The sequence below is a fragment of the Natrix helvetica genome, assembly GCF_964273705.1.
Source record: "Natrix helvetica genome assembly, chromosome: 3".
NCBI classification, from domain to species: Eukaryota; Metazoa; Chordata; class Lepidosauria; order Squamata; family Natricidae; genus Natrix; species Natrix helvetica.
The window spans coordinates 107,787,986-107,802,943 of NC_138549.1; the positions used below are offsets into that span (position 1 = coordinate 107,787,986).

The 14,958-nt window shown below is 44.3% G+C and overlaps 1 protein-coding gene across 1 annotated transcript in view; it reads left to right on the top strand.

The window, feature by feature from the left end:
• C8B (complement C8 beta chain) overlaps positions 1-3,430 on the top strand; it is a 42,720-nt gene extending 39,290 nt beyond the window's left edge. The window contains exons 11-12 of the mRNA XM_081946492.1: positions 110-178; positions 2,426-3,430. Coding sequence (XP_081802618.1) covers positions 110-178; positions 2,426-2,571 — 215 coding nt within the window. The 3' untranslated portion in view covers positions 2,572-3,430. The remainder of the gene's footprint in view (positions 1-109; positions 179-2,425) is intronic.
• The last annotated feature ends 11,528 nt before the right edge of the window (positions 3,431-14,958 follow it).

A 14,958-nucleotide genomic window follows, 5' to 3' on the forward strand; every position in this document is an offset into this window, starting at 1 on the left:
GTTTCCCTTCCCATCTGCACAATTAATCCTTTCAATTATATCTCAGTGGTTTTTGCAAGTGTCTGAAAATTGCCTGGGAAATACCTCTAATTCTACTTTTTCCTTTTAGGGACTCGCTGTGAATGCATTTGTCCCCTAGGGCATGAGGGTACCGCCTGTGAAAGAACACGAAGAACAAGTAAGAGACAACAGGGTGACACCCCCTCCCATCCTCCACCCTTATTTATTTTTCCCCCAAAGCAAAGTAGCCATTGACTGTAGTGTTGTAATGCTGCTCAGCCTAGTTGTGTTGCACCTATCATTTTTTGTGTTGCACGTATAATTTCATTATAACCATATAATCCCCAGATGGGTTCTAATGTGAAAAACATTAACACATGAACATCAGGACAACATATTAAAATGTTTGCTAGAGCAAATCCTCATTCTAGATACATATATGGGACTACAAGATTGGAACGTGTACCTGTGTCCTTTCCTTTTCATACTGATCATCATTCTTTGGCCTGTACCATGTAAACCACTTCAGGTGCTGCTTTTCCAACTGGGTTGGTATGAATAAAGTGTGCCTTCCCCGAACTTTGAGACAAAGTGACTTAAGACATTTTCCTCTCTGGTAGAGAGAGAATAGACAAATGTTTTCCTCTGTTGTCTGCACATAAATGTGCGTGCACAACCAATGGGTGAATGGCTCCCCCAGAATGTTTGGCCTTCCTGTTTGTCCCACCATTGAAAGTATAAAGCCACGACACTTCCTCTGATGGTCTACTACAGGTAGTCCTCGTCATACAACCACAATTGACCCCCAAAGTTATGTTGCTAAGTGAGAAATTGATTAAGCAAATTTTGTTCCATTTTACGACTTTTCTTGCTACATTTGTTAAGTGAATCTGGCTTCCACATTGACTTTGCTTGTCAGAAGGTTGCAAAAGGTGATCGCATGACCCAAGACACCGCAGCTATCATAAGTATATGATAGTTGTCAAATATTTGAATGAAAATCATGTGCACTTGGGGATGCTGCAACGGTAATAAATGTGAAAAATGATGCTGTAACTTCAAACAGTCACTAAATGAACTGTTGTAAGTTGAGGCCTGGACTTCCTTGAACTGAGACACTGCATCTAGTATCTGGTCAATTTTGATTTGTGGATGCCACTGCAGCAGTGACGTGCGGTGAGGTTTATGGCTGGTGAGGCACTGACACAGTGGTGGGTTTCAAATATTTTTAGACTTGTGGACTTCAACTCCCAGAATTCCACAGCCAGGCATGCTCAGTTCCAATTTAAAATGACAGCATTTGTTTAAATAAGTTTCCTTTTTTCATTTTCTTTCTCTTCTCCCTTCCCCTCCTTCCTCCCTCTCTTCCTTCCTCTCCCTCTCTCAAACACACACACACACACGCACACACGCACACACACACACAAAAGTTGGATTGAACTATCTCTACTACCCCCTTCCCTCTCTCACTCACTCACTCTCAAACAAACAAACAAACACACACACACATACACACACACACACACACACAAATTGGATTGGATATCTTTTCCAGTGGCTTGAAAGCAGCTCCTCTGCCATTCCCCCCCCCCCATTCCCCTGCTGCCTTCCCCAAACACCTCCACCATTGCAAATGCAGCCTGCTGTCTGGGTGGGAAATGCCTGGAATGCAATAAAGCCCACCCACTCACCTCCTGCTGGCAGGCTGGGGTGAGAGGAGAGGCAGAGAAGCCTGAGGGGAGCCGATCCGAGCCTTTCAAAAGAAAGAGGCTGGGGGAAAGTGTGTGTGCTACAGCATGGCTCTTTGCCTGGCTTCCATGGATGACTCTGCTTAACTGTTAAAAAAGGCTCTAAAAAGCACCCTCTACTATGAGGCAGGAGAACTGCATGCCTCACCTACGTCAGGAATTTTTAGGCTTTTAACCCTTACTTAACTCTGCTCGAGTGATCATAAAACGCCTAAAGTCAGACTAGATGAGGCATGCAGTTCTCCTGCCTCATAGTAGAGGACGCTTTTTAGAGGCTTTTTTTAACAGTTAAGCAGAGTCATCCACGGTGAGGCAGCAACTAGCTCAGCTTTTTCCTTCTACATTTTTTTTTCTTTTCATGATGAGAGCGGTGAGGCTGTGCCTCACTTGCCTTACCTGACTGCACATCACTGCCACTGCTTAAATCCTTTTCACTTGTTCCACACTAATTTATTTCAATCAAGGCAAGGCACAGTTAATAACATGGATAGCAATATTACATTTCTGAGTGTGTTTTTTCCCATTTTAGAAATTATTCTGCTGTACTTTATATCAAAAATTAATATATGATTATGGTTCCATTTATTAATCTGCTCAGACCAAACCAGAATTGTGAAAATTAGGACTGACATTACCTTATATGTTTGAACTCATAACATCACTGTTTTCTCCCCCAGATGTTCCAATCGATGGAAACTGGAGCTGCTGGTCCAGCTGGACCCCAAGTAGTGGAAGACAAAAATCTAGAAGCCGGCAATGTAACAACCCACCTCCTCAAAATGGCGGCAGTCCTTGTCCAGGGCCAAATCAGGAAACTACTTAATGATTGTGTTGAAAAGCTGTTTGGAAAGAGAACATGCAGATTTTGCTGAGTTTTGTTCATAAATCCAAACATTTGGATGATGGGTTAAATGATAAATAGTGCAGTCCCATTTAGAAATCCTTTTTCAGATGTGGAAATGCATGAATGAAATAGAATAAACTTTGGAGCCACATACAGAGGAAGGTGCCACATATTATCTTTTGGATTAAAAAAATGCATACCGTTTTAAAATCTGTTTGATGGATGTTTATTATGCCAGTCATGAGAGAGCTTAAGGGTGCAGAGGTACCTTGTAATATTAAAGGTCATCATTTCCCCTTCCAGCATTAAGAAATATTGACCTTTTTCAGATAGTTAAATAAAGCAACCTCTAGCAAGAGCATATTACTTATTTTTCTATCAATGTAACAATACAGCTTTTCTAATAGTCACTGGAGGGTATTTATAGCTGCTGAGATACCTAGGATAAATGAAAGCTTAAATCTCAATCAAAGCAGCCTCGTCAAATATGAAACTTGAAAGCAATGTGACAATATATCCTGTTTCCCATTTATTGCCTAAAATGTAACTGATTTAGCCAATTAGGTCGGGGTTCTTTTTTTAGAAAAGAAAGAAAATATGGATTGTGAACTTATTTCAAATACCACCGTGACCCTCTAGTTTCTTAGCTGTGTAATAATGATATGTTTATTCATCGCATGAATTCTCCCAGCAAATTACTTTTCAGAAGTATATATTCACAAGCATTTTGGAGTGCCATCTAAACACAAACTAAAATTAATGAAATTCATAAAGGTCATAGGGAAATACTTTGAATTTCTGCACAATAAAATAGATTAATTGTTGCCTTGTGTATTAAGTAACCTTGCATCTGGTCATCATTGTCAAAGGAAAGTAGAGATCCTGATAAGTACTTTGAATGGCACAGTTATCGAGATTTACTTTGCTGCCCAGCAGGAAGAGAGAAATCGCAACAGTCCCTCTTGCTGGCTTGTTGTATAGCACTTGCAGAAGGACAGCAGATTGAGTCTGAAACAACAATGCCTGGATCAACAGGCAGATGATGTCACAAATGGAAGTGGGGGCAAGGCCCTGGAGTAAGAGTTAATCCAAATTTACTCCAGCATCTGGAAGGTTTGAGCAAGTGCTTTTACGTAAAGGCTTTTATGCACCATTTTAAGAGTATCCACTTATTTGGGCCAGTTTTCATTAAGAATAAACTAATCCAGATGGGGGGCGGGGAGAGATAATTCAGAATTCAGGATTTACTCTGGAAAAGGACTTTATGTTTATCCCAGGCTCTAAATCTTCAGATTGCATTTTTAGAGCCTGGTTTTAACTTAGAGAACTATTTATCTGGTGCTAATAAGAACAATTTTAGGCCTGTTTGCTCCTGGTTAATGGGTTGGGAAAAGGCTCTGTATTTTCAGATGATGTCTTTCCAGATGCTCTTTCTATATGCTGTATTTGGGATCAATTCAGCGGTCGATCTCACCAAAATATTTTAGGCATTTGTATGCCAGCTTTTGAAATATATAGAGAAATATCCAAATATATATTTGGGGAGAGAGAGATAGCATGGATGACACAATATATATCCCTTGTGTCCAATCACACTTGGCCAATAAAGAATTCTATTCTATTCTATTCTAGTCTAGTCTAGTCTAGTCGTGGAGCTAGAGATACAAATGAGGACTTAGGGTTTGCATTGCACTGCATATTTATAGTCTCATCACCTTCTTTGCATAGGAAATCTGCCTGCCTATCTCAGCACATCTAATCTTTGGGTGGATCTGTAGGGCCAATGCTATGATTCCTTATCCTCCAAACTGCCTTCTTTTTAGAGGAATCGACTTCTGCTGCTAAAGGACATCCATCTAGTTTAGCCCCATCAAAATCAGTGAGATCAAATTATTCAGTTAAATGCTTAGAAGTCATATATGTAGTTAGGTGAGATGTATGCTAAGTCCTGACATTTTTAGGCCACAATGGCTTAAAAGCATGCGATTGCACCAGCTTCCATCATATCTATTGCAGTACAGTTCCATCCATCTGCAAAACCCTCATTTGAGAGCTTAATGAACTGCACATTTTAACCATTCTTAACATTCATTTGGGTCACTGATTAAAAACAGCACAAGGCTCCATCTGTCATCATCCTTTGTGCTGCATTTGATTTCCGTGTGTCCGTTTATAATTTTCTTTTAAAACGGAATTGCTCATTTCATCTGTTTCATAGGTTCAGGGGAGAATGTTGGGTTCATTATGTAGCACAAATCGGATGCATCACATGAGAGGGACAGAATAACAAATGTTAGAATAACCTTAGGTGTTACAATAAGGGATGGGATTCTGGGTTGGGGTACTACTGTGGTCATTATTTTGTTATTTTATGGCAATATCAGCTGGTGTACTATCCCTCTCCTTCTTCCTATAAACAATGAAATATTCTATTATTTTCCTTTCTTCCTTCCTTTTTCTCTCTCTCTTTCTTTCTCTTCCACATACATGCACACCCTTATTTACACATGCACATTCTGTCCCTTTAATGGTATGTGGGAGTATTCTTTGGAAGTAGAGGAAAGAGTCCCAGTCGGGGGACCATGGATAAGATGCAGCTTAGCTTGCATAAGGAATGAGTGTAGCCACAAGTGTAGTTTCTTAGGCTGTAAATGCAGCAGTGGAGAAATGCACTTCCAGATTGTTGTCAGCCTTGCGAGGTAGTCCAGAGAAGAAAGCATACCCAGATGAACTAATTCTACTTTATTGTAAGGTTACATTAACAAAATCTGAAGGTATATAGCTCCCCCCATTACCTTTACAGCCAGGAAACTAGGGAGGGTCCCTTCTGATATCTTTGCCATATCTCCATTCCTTCTGTGGGCTATGCTGCCTCTAATTGGACTGTTTTCCAACCCCTGTTCTGCAAGGTCATTCCCAAGTCCCACATCCAATTACAGTCCCATATTACCTGTTCTCAAGTGCTAACCCAGAGCACTTTCCTCTGTGTGATTTCCAGAGGACTATGGATGAGAAGTGTTACATATTGAGACTGGAGCAATAGGCTCCACCAAGGTCCTCCATTCCGGTGGGAAAAATACTCAAAGCCTGTTGGTAACGTAGAAAAACAGATGCAGACAGGAGTAAGGTTGTGATGGGAAGGCACCCACTGGGAAGGCACCTGATGGGAAGGCACCCACCCAGAGCATTGTTCGGGGCTCCCTTTTATTGTCAAACTTCTCAGAATAGAAAAAGCTCATTGGACAGAAAATCCACTTGGCAACTATTGATTGGTTTACAGATGCATGCTTTTCCTCATGGACACCTCATGGACACTTCATGATGAAGATACGTGACCCATATGTTTATAAGTTAATTTCTTACTGCTTGCAATGTGCAAATTCCATCGTACCTTCTTGTAAGCAAAAAGGATTAAGAGAAAGGAACGTGGACTTTGACTGATTTAATCAGTGTGGTTTGCCAACTACTGATTAACCAATTAACCCCACAAAAGCTGATTGGCTGAGCCGTCTGACAGCTCCCTATAAAAGGACTAGCTGTCAGACGGGAATTAACTCTTCTTCTTTATTGAATGTTCCTGGTTATACTCCTTAGAAGAGCACCAGAAAAAAAAATCATCAGCTTTTGACAATAGACAGTAACTGCTACCTATATTCAAAACATGTTTAGTGAGAAGCCGAGGAAGGAATTTTTGGATTTCATCTCCCAGCTGTTCAAATGATGGGAATGCATTTTGTTCATAAAAGCTGACCTGTTAGTCTTTACAGATATATAGCTGAGAATATCATAGCTTTCATACAGTGTTTTTCACCCTTGGCAATTTTAAAATGTGTGGACTTCCACCACCCAGAATTCTTCAGCCAGCATGCTATCAGGAGAATTCTGGGAGTTGACGTCCACACGTCTTAAAAGTTTCCAAATTTGAAACACACTGCTGTTAGATATTAGCATATATCGCAGCAAGTCTCCTCTCTGGTCCGCCGCTACGGCGGGAAACAGGTATCGCTCTGATTGGTCGAGAGGCGTACCCGATTCCTATAAAAGGGGAACCCTCCGGCCACAGAGCAAGCTGGATCACTACTACTACTAATAAAGAGCTGATAAGTCACTACGTGTCCGCAGTCTGTTCTCTCGCTACACGAATCCAACATTGGCGACGAGGATGGGATCGAGAGACAGATAGGACGAAGAGAGCTACTTCAGAATCTCAGGATTTGATCCAGCCCAGGAATTCGGCAGAAATTCGCGCAGCCATCTCAGGACACCGCAGCGCAGCAAATTCAAACGAAGAGAAGATGGCGATGCACACTCCACCCGCTCCATTCAACCCAACGAACGACGAATGGGAGGCTTTCATGATTCGTTTCGAGTGTTTTCTCGAAGCGAACGAATACACGGGGATAACAGATGCCCGAAAGAAAAACATTTTCCTCGGCTACTGTGGGCGAGAAGTCTTCAACACGGCCAGAGACCTCACCGCGCCTACTCCGATACAAGTGGTATCATGGACGGCATTGCAACAGACTCTACAGACTCATTACGCGCCAAAACCTTCCCGCCACGTTTGCCGCCAGGAATTCAACACGCGGAACCAGAAGGCGGGAGAATCAATCAACCAATATGTTGCAGCCCTATGTAAACCATCAACTAACTGCGAGTTCAGGGATCTGGACGAGCATATCCTGGCACAATTTGTTTGTGGGTTAAGGGACATTTCGCTACAAAAAAGGCTGTTGGCAAACCCGAATTTAACCCTACAAATAGCACTAAACGAAGCAAGGGCATCCGAGTCAGCAGAAAGATCATCGGAAACCATACAACGCGGTTTCAGCGTAAGCCAGCCAGCACCCAGACACACCCGAGTCCACTACGAGGACACCAGCCCCGACTACGAGGATCCCGAATTCAAGGACAGTCACCTGATGAGGAGCAGTCACATGAGGCCTGGGGGGAGACCCGGATTCCGTTTGCCACCCTGCGCAAGCTGCAGAGGGATTCACCCCCGGTCTACCTGTCGGTTCAGGAACGTTGTTTGTTCACACTGCAACAAACTTGGGCACATCGCACGAGTGTGCCGGAGCAAAGTCCCTGCCTCAAGGCAGCCGCCTACGTACCGCCAACAGAAGCCCAACCCAGGGGCTTGGCGAATTCATAAAGGGCGCCCAGAGAGAAATCCACAAGTGTTTACCCAGAGAGACAATTCCCAAAGAGCTGAAAGGGCGTATTCCCAGAGAGATTATACACAAAGAGCTGAGAGAGCGTTCTACCAAGACGCTCAATGAGAGTATTTTCAGGATACAGATGCTGAGATAGAGTTGACCCAGAGAGAGGAATTGCGAACGTATCTCACAACAATAAGTCAGGTCCGCACCAAGCGGCCTAAAAAGCTGAAAGTCACAGTCCTCTTGGAGGGCTCTCCTTGCGAGCTGGAAGTTGATACAGGATCGTCCCTGACGATCATTTCATGGGCATCCATGAAACAGGCTATCCCTAGCCTCAAAAAGAGCCAACTACGTGCACCAGACATCCTGCTACGAGACTACCAGGGGAACCGAGTCCCCATCGTGGGCCAAGGCACATTCCAAATCCGTTTCAAGGACATCGTAGCCCAGCTGCCCGTGACCATCACCAGCGCACCGTTACAGAACCTTCTAGGACTAGATTGGTTTGAAGCCTTGGGGCTAGAAGTCATCGGGATCAACGCCGTGGAGAACAGCAGCGCTGAACAGATTTTTAAGGAGTTCGAGGATGTGTTCAGCCCCGGTCTTGGTAAGTATGTGGGTAAACCAATCTCATTCAATTTAGACCCCAAAGTGGCGCCAATCCGACTTAAACCGAGACGAGTGCCTTTTGCACTCCGCCCAAAAATAGATAAGGAGATAGATAAGTTAGTTGAGCAAGGAATCCTTGAGCCGGTGGATCACGCGCGCTGGGAAACTCCCATTGTGACCCCAGTCAAGCCAGACGGGTCAGTCCGCATCTGCGTGGACTATAAATGCACAATTAATGGTGCGCTACAACAAAGCGCATATCCTGTGCCAGTAGTACAACACTTATTGCACTCGTTGGGGCCAGGAAAGATATTTGCTAAATTAGACATGGCACAAGCTTACCAGCAGTTGCCCGTGGATAGCGCCACAGCGGAGGCCCAAACTATAGTGACGCATAGAGGAGCATTCAAATGCAACCGGCTACAATTCGGTGTGAGTATTGCTCCAGGTCTGTTCCAGAGCGTCATGGAACGGCTTTTGCAAGGGATACCGGGAGTCGTCCCCTATTTCGACGACATCTTGGTGTCCGCTGCAAACGAGGAGCAAGTATTAAAAAGAGTCAGATCTGTTTTGGCCAGAATCAGAGAAAAGGGCCTCCGCCTCAAAAAGGAGAAATGCCAAATTAATGTGCCTAGCGTAGAATTCCTGGGATATAGAATTGATGGTCAGAGAATACACCCCACTTCAAAGAAAATTAAGGCGATCCAGGACGCCCCCACACCACGGAATCAGACCGAGTTGCAGGCCTTCCTCGGACTACTTAACTTCTACAGCGTTTTTCTGAGACAGAAGGCGACCGTTGCTGAGCCATTACATCGACTACTCCAGAGGAACGCAACATGGAGATGGGGACGATCCGAAGCAGCAGCTTTTGCCACGGTAAAGCGTTTGCTCACCACTGACTCGCTGCTAGTACAATACAGCCAGACGCTACCGCTGGTATTGACCTGCGACGCATCACCATTTGGAGTCGGCGCAGTCCTTAGCCACAGGATGCCAAACGGGAACGAAGCACCCATCGCTTTCTACTCCAGGACTCTTTCATCAGCCGAAAGGAATTACAGCCAGATGGACAGGGAAGCGTTAGCTGCTGTAGCTGGAGTGAAACGTTTCCACGAATACCTCTACGGCCGCGATTTTGAACTGATTACAGATCACAAACCGCTGTTGGGACTTTTGGCGGGAAACCGCCCCACACCAGTCTCCTTTCTCCATGCATGACCAGGTGGACTGTTTTCCTGGCTGCGTACTCATACAAGCTAATTCATCGACCGGGCTCCACTCTAGGACATGCAGACACACTCAGCCATTGCCCACTTCCGGATCTCTTGCCAGACCCCACTCCCGAGGTACCGGTGTTGTTAATTGACTGTTTGGATTCAGGACCGGTTTCTTCCTGCAACGTTGCCAGATTCTCTGCTAGGGACAATATAATAAAGCAAGTTCAAACCTGGGTTTGGAGGGGGTGGCCAAAGGGAAACGTGGGCCCGGAATTCAAGTTGTTTTGGGGGAAACGCGATGAGCTTTCAGTATTGCAAGGTTGTTTATTGTGGGGGGATCGAGTTGTTATTCCGTATGCGTTATGTAGAAATGTATTAGCGGCATTACATGTGGGGCATCCGGGGATCGTTAGAATGAAGGCGTTAGCAAGAAGTTACGTTTGGTGGCCCAACATGGACAAAGAAATAGAGGAACGGGTGGCCACTTGCGATCCATGCCAGGAATCGAGACCAGCACCCCCGGAAGCGCCCGCCACAGAATGGGAGAAGCCTAAAGCACCCTGGTCGCAAATACACATCGATTTCGCAGGGCCAGTCCAAGGTCAGACTTTCCTTATAGTTGTGGATGCATACTCCAAATGGCTAGAAGTAGTCCTAATGACTTCAACCACGGCAGAAGGTTCTACAGCGACTTTTCGCCACTCATGGCCTGCCCGACCTACTGGTCTCCGATAATGGGCCCCAGTTCACGGCCATGCAATTTGAAACGTACTTAGCAGGTCAGGGAATTCGGCATGCCCTCGTCGCGCCATTCCATCCGGCATCAAATGGACAGGCGGAGAGAATGGTGCGATCCGCAAAAGAGGCCCTCGCTAGGATGGGTCCAGGTGATTGGCAAACACGCATTGACCATTACATACTAATTCAACATATTACCCCCAGCGCAACGACGGGTAGGAGCCCCGCTGAACTACTCATGGGCCGCCGTCTACGGTCTCACCTGGACCGTCTTCACCCTAATTACTCTGCCACAGCGCCCCCAGACTCTACAAGCAAAATTCGGAGTTTTAGTATAGGGGATTCAGTATACGCCCACAACTATGCAGGGGGAACATTGTGGATGCCGGCAAGGGTCATTGGCATCACGGGTCCACGATCGTATCTGCTAGAGCTCGAAGATGGACGGAATTGGAAAAGGCACATCGATCAACTACGGGGTCGCCTGGCACACTCAGACCTGCGGGCTGACGATGGAAACTACCTGCCAGCACAAAGTCAAAGTCAGCCACTCGAGACCCCCAACACAGAGAACCACGACACCTACGAGCCCAGGGTAGAACAAGAGGTCGAAAGAGAACCCGAACAACGCCAAAGCAACGAAAGTCTGCAGACCCCCGAACGCGAAGCAGAGAAAGCAACCGATCCTGAAACCACTCCAGATCAACCAGAACTGCGACGTTCTACCCGTGTAAGGCAAACACCAACATATCTTAAAGACTATGTAACCAACCGTAATGCGCCGTCTAAGAGGGGAGGGGTGTTAGATATTAGCATATATCGCAGCAAGTCTCCTCTCTGGTCCGCCGCTACGGCGGGAAACAGGTATCGCTCTGATTGGTCGAGAGGCGTACCCGATTCCTATAAAAGGGGAACCCTCCGGCCACAGAGCAAGCTGGATCACTACTACTACTAATAAAGAGCTGATAAGTCACTACGTGTCCGCAGTCTGTTCTCTCGCTACCCGAATCCAACAACTGCATTAACTACTGCTTTTTTTATTGGTGTTATAAGATACATTTATTGTTTTAATGTTTTTGTTGTTTTGAATCTTATTTTGCATATGTTATCCAAAGGAACAAACTTTGGTCAAAAGGCAGGATAGAAAGTTAATGAATACCACATGAATATAGATGAATCAAGTGATGAAATGAAAAGGTAAACACATACATAGTTAAGCTCCCGTCCTGATGATGACATAGAGACATGTGGCGGTTTTACTGTTTGATTTTTCTTTTAAGTTTGGGGTCTGGCCTATACCTTCCCATTTGATTATTAACCAGATCTGACCTTGCTTAATTTCTGAACCTAACAAGGTTAGGAAGATGCTGAAACTTACTTTGTAAAGTACAGGCATTCAAAGAAACTTCTTTTTTTTTACTGCCAATCACACATGCCTTAATATCTGAAGCAAAATGTCAACATACTTCCTTTCTTTTCAAGATGCATCAAGATATCTAAGTGCTGTTGCTGCAGAAGCCCCTTCCCAGCTATCATTTCCGATGGATTTATTTCAGCAAACAAACTCTCGGCTTTCTGATTAGCTTTCCTCTATTTCAGAGACACTCATCACTTTTCAAGCAGAAACTCAAAGATGCCCAGTTGGACAAGTGGAAAGTCTCTTATGTAAATTTCTCCCGTCTTTTCTAGCATAAATATGAAGCAGGACTGCTAGGAACTCAAGGGTTCATTAAGTACCTACCAGTTGCATCCGATGTTTGAAACACATACCACATCATAATGCTGAATGGCTCACTGAGCTAAAATAAATCAGGATTTTTTTTAATATATTTTTTTTAATTTTCAAAACAAACATAACACATCCTTCTTTACATACTGTAGAAAGTGTATCAATAGGTTACAAAAAGGCTTTCGTGCATCTGATCCAAAGTCATCAACCATAATTCATATTAACTCAAGTATTTTAACTCAGATATATTTATACATATTACCATCATCATACCTCCATTTTCATTTGACTATAATTGTTTAAACGTCCTTCATCATAAAATATACCAAGATTTAAAACATAACCACATACTGTGATTTCATTTACTATTTCTAAAATCCTCCAATAACACTGAGTCCTTATGTCCTATTCTAACTAAACATCCATAATATTTAATAACAAAATTTTCTAATCCTACATTCCAAATCACTGTTTACAATTTACATCCAGTTTCCTTATGTTTTTTTTTAAAAAAACAAAGTTTTATTGGTTTTTAAGAAATAAAAAGGAAAGGGGTGATGGAAAGGGTTACAAATTTTGGCAGTTGCAATATGCAGCAGGTGTCCCCTCCCCCCATACTCATGGTATACATTTAAACAAAATTCAGTACTAAATAACAATGTTTAGTCAGCATGTAAATTCAGGTAATAGTTTCAATCAATTTATATCAAGCAGATTTTCTTGCTCATTTTTGTGATCTGAGCTTCCTTGATATTTGCGATGTCCCTGAGATCAGCAAGACGTATTGTTCCTGTTCACCGTCTCTGACCATCCCCCTTCCAAAAAAGAGAAACAATTCTATATCTACCCCCTCCCCCATCTCCAGCTGCCTGCATAAAAGCATTGGGTGGCAGTGTGGAGACTGGGCCTCAGGCTTCGACATCACCCCTATTTCCCTCTTTGCCACTCAGGGCCACCTTGTGCCATTCTCCAAGGTATGTGGGAGCTTTTCCACAACTTCTGCAGCCTTCATGAGAAAGCATATCTCGTAAGATGCACATTTCCCCCGCTAAAAGAGGGGGGGAAATTTGGGTGCATCTTATACACAAAATGTGGCCCCGCCCACCCACTGGCCCCCACCCTTTGGCCTTTACACATCACATTTTAGACCTGTTCCAGGCTGCAGAGATTGCCACAAACCATCACGCCCTCCATGGCTTGCATTTTTGGCCTCTGTGCTTCGCATTTTCAGCCTCTGAGTGCTTCCCTTTGAGACCCGTTCAAGGCTGCGAGGATCTCCAAAGCTCATTGCTGCTGATGGCTGCCTCTGCGCATCACAGTTTAGGCCTCTGCACACCAGAAATGGCAACCCAGAACAGCTGCTTCCTTGTCTGATCACTTCTGCGCTTCATCTGCTTTACTCACTGGTGCTCCCTGCGATGATCAACTGTGGTCTCCGAGGTGGGGCATGGGAGGAGTCACCGATGGGTATTATCACGGCCTAATTGCCTGGAGACTGAGGTAAATCTGAGGACACTCCCTCTGCTCCTCCTTCTGACTCCCCAGATTAATCTCTGTCTTCGGCCTAAAAGGAGCTATTTTAAATAGTTTTTAAAAGTTTTTCTTACTACCCTCCTACCTCTCTCTCCTGCGCTCTCTTCCTGCCTGTGCACGAGCTATGCTCAAGTGCCCAATGCGCATGCTCACAACCAGGGAACTAATGTGCTGAAGCTGACCAGGCTGTTTGCTAAGGATGCTAGCCAGAGGAATACTGATTTACTGCTGGTAGGCAGAGGCAGACTTTTGTTTTTCTTATTTTCTTCCCCCAAAACTAAGCTGCGTCTTATAATATGGTCTGTGATTTTTGAGGGTCCAAAAGCCACACAAGGGCATGCTCCATTGTCTCATAGTCACTGCAGCCTCCCCAAATCATGTGAGCATGGGGTGTGCTTTTGAGAACAGTTGCTGTCGGGTGTTGGTGAACACTGGCCTGTCACTCAAAATGTCATGGCATGTCACCTTTGACACATATGTCATAGGTTCACCATCACTGTGTGGCAGCTGGAATTGAAAACAGAATGAGTGTTTTTTTTTCTTGCCATTCAGCTAAGTATTCCAGCATTCCTGCTAGGAACATATTTAAGAAGAGATCCAATGCCCAGACTTATTTCTAACGCACAGCGCAACCTCCTGGGGAATCTGTACCAATTTTTTTTCAGTGAAATGTGACTAATTGATTTATTTACGTGCACGCTGTTGCCTGACTCAAGGAGATCACAAAAACCAAGCCAACAAAGTACCCCAGGGTGGGGGAAAAGAGAGAAGGATTTTCTCCCCCCCCCCCCCCATCAACCATTTTGCAGATTCCCTTTTGTGCTGTTATCGTGCGTCTGCACCTTGAACATCGAAGATGATGGGCTGGTTTCAATTATCCAGATCTCCTGCTTTTGCAAATCAAGTTGTTCCTTCCTATCCTGACACACATCTGATTCTGGTACTTTTCCAACATTGCATTTGAAGGAAGGCGCCACCTACCCATTAAATAAATCAGGAAAGTAGTAAGATCCTGCAGGTCATATTCATTGCCGAGAAAGCAAGAGAGCAAGTAGATATGCCTATGTTTTGTGTGTAGGTGCAAGGGGTTGTGCACACACACACACACACATGCACATAGTACTGCATAGTATACAGTGTGTATAGTACTATATATTGTATAGCGCTATGTAGTACTGTGCAGCATGAAGTGTGCACAGTACTGTATACACTATATAGTATAGAAAAAATGTAAACACACATCTATACACAATAAACATCTCTTCATGGGGAGGAGGGATAAAGTTCCTTTATTACAAAGACAGTACACACTCTGGGAGTGTGTACTTTCTCTCCCCACCCACCCCCCCACCCTCTGTTTGTGCACTTGTGTATC